The 7146-nt window shown below is 48.2% G+C and overlaps 1 protein-coding gene across 1 annotated transcript; it reads right to left on the minus strand.

Annotated features, from left to right (window-relative positions):
- Positions 1-533: 533 nt before the first annotated feature.
- LOC134970210 (protein kinase C theta type-like) lies at positions 534-2340 on the minus strand. Its single transcript, XM_063946221.1, has one exon. The coding sequence runs from the start codon at positions 2289-2291 to the stop codon at positions 762-764; it is 1530 nt and encodes a 509-aa protein (XP_063802291.1). The 5' UTR covers positions 2292-2340; the 3' UTR covers positions 534-761.
- Positions 2341-7146: the final 4806 nt, after the last annotated feature.

Consider the following 7146-nt stretch of genomic DNA (forward strand, 5'->3'; position numbering starts at 1 on the left):
GTGTGTGTGTGTGTCACCCGCTGTGTGTGTGTGTGGGTGCCAGGTCACTGTACGTATATGTGTGTGTGAGGCCGCTGTGTGTATATGTGTGCATGTGTGTGCCAGGCTGCTGTGCTGTGTGTGGTGTTACTGGCATTAGGAGGAGGTAGGAAAACATTTGCTGTCGGCTCTAACAATAATATACTGTAAACCTGTGTGTATGTAGCAAATAAAACATTGGGGATTTTGTCATATTTTGATCAAAACATAGGCAAAATATTTTCAAATCAAAAGAAATATGCCCGCACCATATTGCACATAGTTCCAGCTGCGTGGCAGTATTAATGCCATATATTTATATAAAACAGAAAGACATTTGCTGTCAGCTCTAACAATAATATACTGGGAAATGTGTGTGCATTTAGCAAATAAATTAGAGGGGGTTTTGTCATGTTTTGATCAAAATATTTAAGCTTGCAGCCCACGTCAAGGGACCCCAATATTCTGCAAGTCCCTCACCTGGCCTATATGCATTTAGGCAGCAGGTGGTGCTTCTACCGGGAGCAAAAGGCAGCTGGTATTGCTACTGCTAGGATGAGGAGGCAGCAGGTGGTGCTTCTACCGGGAGCAGGCGGCAGCTAATGGTGCTGCTGCCGGGATGAGGAGGCAGATGGTGGTGCTTCTGCCAGGAGGAGGAGGTAACTGGTGGTGCTTGTGCCGGGAGGAGGAGACAGCTGGTGGTGCTTGTGCCAGGATGAGGAGGCAGCTGGTGATACTACTGCCTAGAGGATGATGCAGCGGCTGGTAGTTTGCTTTACGCAGTTCATTGTTGTCCACATGTCACTGGTAAAGGAGAATCCTGTTAACAGGCTCTCATCCTCTGCAGATATTGCAGATTCTGTAGGTGAGAGCAGGTCATCCACCGGTATAGCTTCAGCCATTGTCTCTGGGGTAGGATACATGGTAAATGGGGGAGTTATCCTGCCGGCCTCTAGTTTCTCCCAGTTTATGGACTTGAAGAATGGATGACATGTGATGTTACTACAGCGATTCAGTCTCTCCTCTGGGTCTTTGCATAAGAGTCTTTCAAGGAGGTCCCTAATCTCTGGATGGAGATTGCTCGGATAGCATGGAGCATCATGCATGATAGACAGTTCAATCTTGCCAGAACGAAAGGGGTATATTCCAGTAGCCATTTCAAATAATACTACCCCAAATGAAAAGAGGTCTACCATGTAGTCATATGGGACATTACAGATAATCTCTGGAGCCATGTAAAACAGGGTCCCAGCTCGTCCTGAGATTTTCTTATCGCCATGGACATTCATCACAGAGAGGCCAAAATCTGCAATTTTCACATGGCCAGCTGCATCCAGAAGTATATTTTCTGTCTTAATGTCCCTGTGGACAATGCCTCTTGAGTGCAGGAAGTGCAGCCCACAGATTATTTCTGCTGCAAAAAATCTGATGGTAGGAACATCAAATGGGCCTCTGCTCTGTATTAATTGGCAGAGATCTCCCCCACTCAGGTACTCCATTACAAAGAATGCATGGGCCGGTGTGTGGAAGGCAGCATATGTGTGCGGGAAGAGTGCACTCTCCCCAGTTATTTTCATCACCTCTTTCTCTACACACATAAAGTATTTCTTAATGCTGTTCACTACTGTCATCTTTTCTATGACTTTCACGGCCAGACGCTGTTTGCTGATGGAATGGGAAGCTAGGAACACCTTCCCGAAGGCACCCTCTCCAAGCATTCCGTGGAAGGTCAAACTGGCCAGATGGTGAGACGCAGCTGATGTCTCTGGGGTACTGGCTACGGATATCCCACTTGCACCTGCTGATCTCTTCTTTTTGGGGCCAGTTTTCTCACTTGTGTTAGTCCTCTTTATGCCCCTCCGTCCAGATGCCTGGGGTATGTTGGGCACGCTGGGTCCCTCGCCTGGACTGTCATGATGTTCCTCCTCTTTCTTTTTCTTACACGGTCCACTGTCCTCTGTCCTGTCTGAGGATCTTTTAGTGGCCACTCTCTTAAGCATGTCCTCAGTTTTGCCGATGCTGGTCTTTCTCACCTTCCTCATAATTGGGGACTCATCTGATGACTCTCTTTTTCTCTTATTTTGAAGAGTCTTTGATGCTTTCTCAGATGACTGGTTCTCCTCGCGCACCTGAATGTCTCCTGATGTTACGGTTTTGAAAACATCGCCTTTCTCCTCACATCCATCCTCCTCCTTCTTCCTCTTGCTAGGAGCCGCTAGCTCCTTTGTAGCAGACCCGTTGTTATTTGGTCGCTTTCTCTTTTTTAGACTCATATTGTTGAAACAATACAAACAATTTTGCCAAGGGCAAAGAAAAGCAGCTTCACACTAGAATAGGTGAAGATACACTAATGGAAATGAGGTTCGTGAGCCTCTTAGCCAGCAGCCAGTGACATCACAAAGCTTTGTGACATCAGCAGCATTGTGACATCATCAGCTGCTGTAGGCCCAGTGTCACTGCCTGCTGTCCCTATAATATAACCAGGTGTTATGTAACAAAAATCCCTGACACCCTCGGTGCTCTAGGATAAGAATTTTTGGGGTCATTATTGTACTTCATTTTCCCTGGTAGAGTCAGTTGATAAAAAATACTAAGGAAAAACTTCCGCACACATCATATTAAATATTGGAAGGTGTTATTGAACCTAATAAACCCTGCAGACTGATTTTTACACAGATTAATAAATTATAATTATGATTATTATCAGTTAATTATACAGCAAGACCATATTATGTTGCTCTTCACAATAGGAACAAACAGTAATAAAACTAGACTGCAATAACAGACAGGAAATAGCATCAGTCCGTCGTTAATGTATGTGGGGGGGTCTTACAATCTATAGATTAATATATGTATGGTACATTGGGCCTAATTCAGACCTGATCGCAGCAGCAAAATTGTTAGCAAATGAGCAAAACCATGTGCACTGTGATTCAGAGTCCTGTGTGCGCCTCAGCCAATAATCACAGCGCGTCCTTCAGGAAACCGCTCATTCCTCGGTGCACTCGCCGTCTCCCTAGCCAGTCACCGCCGGCGCCTCCTGAGTCTTCCCTCCTACATGGCCGCCAGCGTGCCGCTCCAGCCTCGGAGAGACTGCTGACCAGCAGCAGGCACCCGTCTCCTGGAAACGCAGAAGCGCCGGATCAGCATCCGGAGACGTGCAGGGGCAGCATGGAGCACCACATCCTGAGGCCGGGCCAGGGTACAGGAATGGAGCATCGCATCTTAGGGCCGGGCCCGTACCGAGCGTACAAGCTGGTGAGAAGGGCTGGGGGCATATGGACATCCTCAGTACCTATCTGTATACATATACTGTACTGCCAGCATCATTACATTGCACACTGATAGCAGTCACATAATAAGGGGAATGCTGGGCACAGCACTGGGCACAGGACCGGCTGCTACTTCTCTGCACAGGGCATTGCCAGGTAGGAGAAGGAGTAATACCTTTCTGATAAAGGGGTCATGCCAATCAGTGCCAGATTAAGATCCACAAGGGCCTGGAGCTGAAATTGTTGACGGGCCTATTGTGTGCCATCACAGCGATGTGACCAGTGCTGTGGTCGTGTGACTTGTGATGTGTGCGTGTGACCAGTGCTGTGGTCTTGTGACTTGTGATGTGTGCGTGTGACCAGTGCTGTGGTCGTGTGACTTTTGATGTGTGGGTGTGACCAGTGCTGTGGTCTTGTGACTTGTGATGTGTGCGTGTGACCAGGGCTGTGGTCTTGTGACTTGTGATGTGTGCGTGTGACCAGTGCTGTGGTCTTGTGACTTGTGATGTGTGGGTGTGACCAGGGCTGTGGTCTTGTGAATAGTGACGTGAGGGTGTGTCCTGTGCTGTGGGGGTGTGTGACCTGTGCTGTGGGGCAGTATCTAGGGGTGTGTAATCATACCAGTAGCAAGTGGCCTGCAGTATACATATATGTGCTCCTCTGTCTTTATGTGCCTATGCCTGTATGTGCCCCTCTATGTCCATACGTGCCTATGTCTGTATCTATGTGCTCCTCTATGTCCATATGTGCCTATATGTGCATATGTCTGTATGTGCTCCTCTATGTCCATACGTGCCTATGTCTGTATCTATGTGCTCCTCTATGTCCATATGTGTCTTTATCTCTATGTACACTGTTCTCCACTATGTCTGTATGTGCCTATGTCTATATGTGCCCCTCTATCAATTGGGTACAGGATTCCGAAAGTAATACTGACACTTTTGGTAAGTAAAGTAACCCTACCCCTTACCTTCACCCTAGTGCCTAACCCTAACACTCCCCTCCATCAGCCTAATTCTAATTTCTAACCTCCCGTCCCACAGCCTAACCCTAACTGCATACTTATATTAGGGAAGAGAGAGAGAGAGAGATAAGGGGGAGACACAGAGGGGGAGATGTACTAAGCCTGAAAAGTGATAAATATCACTGTGATAAAGCACCAGCCAATCGGCTCCTAACTGCCATGTCACAGGCTGTGTTTGAAAAATGACAGTTAGGAGCCGATTGGCTGGTGCTTTATCACAGTGATATTTATCACTTTTCAAGCTTAGTACATCTGGCCCAGAGAGAGAAGGCGGGAGAGGTCAGAGAGGAGAGAGAAAGAGGAGGGAAAAGAAAGACAGAAAGAGGAGGGAGTGACAAAGAGAGAGAGAGAAAAGTTGGAGACAGATAGAGCGGGTGAGAAGTTGTAGAGGGAGAGAATGGGAAGAGAGAGAGAGAGGGAGAGAGAGAGAGAGAGAGAAGTTGGAGACAGAGCGGGTGAGAAGTTGTAGAGGGAGAGAATGGGAAGAGAAAGAGAGAGAGAGAGAGAGAGAGAGAAGGGGGAATATACAGAGAGATGGGTGGGAGAAAGGTGAGAGGGGGAGAGAGAGGAGAGAGAAAAGAGAGGAGGGGCAAACAAAGAAAGAAGAGGTAGGAGAGAGAGAGAGAGAGAGAGAGAAGGGGGAGACAGAGAGAGACACAGAGAGAAAGAAGAGGGGAGAGAGAGAAGGGAGGAGACAGTGAGAGGGGGGAGGGAGATGAGAGAGGGGGAGATAGAGAGAGATAGACAGAAGGGGAGGAGTCAGAGAGAGAGAGAGTGTAGGGGAGACAGAGCGAGAAGGGGGAGACAGAGAGAGAGAGAGAGGGAGAAGAGGGGGAGGAGAGAGAGAGAGAGAGAAGGGGGAGACACAGAGAGACACAGAGAGAAAGAAGAGGGGAGAGAGAGAAGGGAGGAGACAGTGAGAGGGGGGAGGGAGATGAGAGAGGGGGAGATAGAGAGAGATAGACAGAAGGGGAGGAGTCAGAGAGAGAGAGAGTGTAGGGGAGACAGAGCGAGAGAGGGAGAAGAGGGGGAGGAGAGAGAGAGAGAGAGAGAGAAAGAAGGGTGGAGGGGACACAGAGGGAACCATTACGGGGCGCAGTACGGGACTTTGTCTGTATAGGACGAGCATATTGGTACACGGGACCTCTGCATACTGGAAACCCAGGAGGGATTAGTTGTATTTACAATCCAGATAAATGGATATATATTACCACAGGAAGTAAGCACACAAGAGTAAGACGCATTGAGCGCGTTTTGGTGCGATAGATACTTGTTGTGAATTTGTATGTATATGTATGTTTTTGTCTTGTGTATACCGGTATTAGGAATTTCGGTCACCCCTTCCCCTTTATTCAGTTTTTAGCGTTAACCTTTTTATAATTACTTATACTAACTATCGCTACGGTGAATAGTAACATCTACAGTCTACATTGCAATATTGTAAATTAATAAATACCCCCCATTTTTTACTATCACTGGATGTTATTTGTATTATTACTTCCTGTAAGGAAGTGCGCAGGGAGCAACCACCCTTTTTTACAGCGAGAGAAGATGGTGGAGGACACAGAAAGAGAAGGGAGAGACAGAGAGAAGGGTGGGAGACAGAGAGAGAGTGAAAAGGTGGACAGAGAGAGAGAAAGAGAGAAGGGTGGGAGACAGAGAGAGAGAGAAGGGGGAGTGAGAGAGAGAGAAGGGGGGAGAGAGAAAGAAGGGGTGAGAAAGAGAAGAGGGAGACAGAGAGCAAGAGGAGAGAGAGATGCCTCCCAGGACAGGCAGCACTTTGTACCTTCCTGAGCAGCGGGTCCGCGGCATTAGCATCAGCAACAGCAGCGGGTCCGATCTTTAGCTACGGCAGGCGCGGGTCCCCATCATTTGGATGTGGCGCCAGTAAACCCCTGTAACAGCAGCATCCCGAGGGGACGCAGTGACAGGAAGGGAAGCACATGTGAGTGGAGGGGAGGAGCTGGACCATCTCGGCCAGCGCCGCGTCCGGCCTCCCTCTTAGCACTGGATCCGCACAGAGGCGCATGCACCACTGCGCTAGCAAGGTCACGGTTTACAAGTGCACGGTGGGTTGGAGGGGTGAGGGGAGTGAGTGGGCGGGTGTTCGGGCTGCCACTGGTGGTAACCAAAATAAAATAAAATAATTATTGTCGCCAAAGTTTGCTAGCACCGTCTGCCGTCTGGGCCTATTTTCATGGGGGGCCTGGAGCTGCAGCTACACCAGCCCCATTGTTAATCCGGCCCTGATGCCATTGGATGTGAGACTTAGAAGCAGATTTAACTTATTTTAAAGTAATTTTTGTTTGCTGTAAACCAGAGGGTCGCACACCAACTTTTGTAGTCCCAGCATGGCAGGCTGAGACTTGTGGATCCACAAACAAGGTGACTTGTTTAAGCATGCTATCCGTAGTGTCATTTAAATACTTATAATTAATAATAATTAGAGATGAGTGGGTTCAGTTCGTTGAGATCCGAACCCCCCCGAACTTCACCTATTTTACACGGGTCCGAGGCAGCCTCAGATCTTCCCGCCTTGCTCGGTTAACCCGAACGCGCCCGAACGTCATCATCCCGCTGTCGGATTCTTGCGAGATTCGTATTCTATATAAAAAGCCGCGCATTGCTGCCATTTTCACTCCTGCATTGGAGATTGAACGGAGAGGACGTGGCTACGTTCTCTCCCTGAAAAGCTCTGTATCTGTGCTCAGTATGCTGCAAATATGTGTGCTCAGTGTGCTGCAAATATCTGTGCTCAGTGTGCTGCATTGTGGGGACCACCAGTATATAAGTATAGTAGTACAGTACAGTAGGCCATTGCTGTATCTTGCA

This window comes from Pseudophryne corroboree, chromosome 11, assembly GCF_028390025.1.
Source record: "Pseudophryne corroboree isolate aPseCor3 chromosome 11, aPseCor3.hap2, whole genome shotgun sequence".
NCBI classification, from domain to species: Eukaryota; Metazoa; Chordata; class Amphibia; order Anura; family Myobatrachidae; genus Pseudophryne; species Pseudophryne corroboree.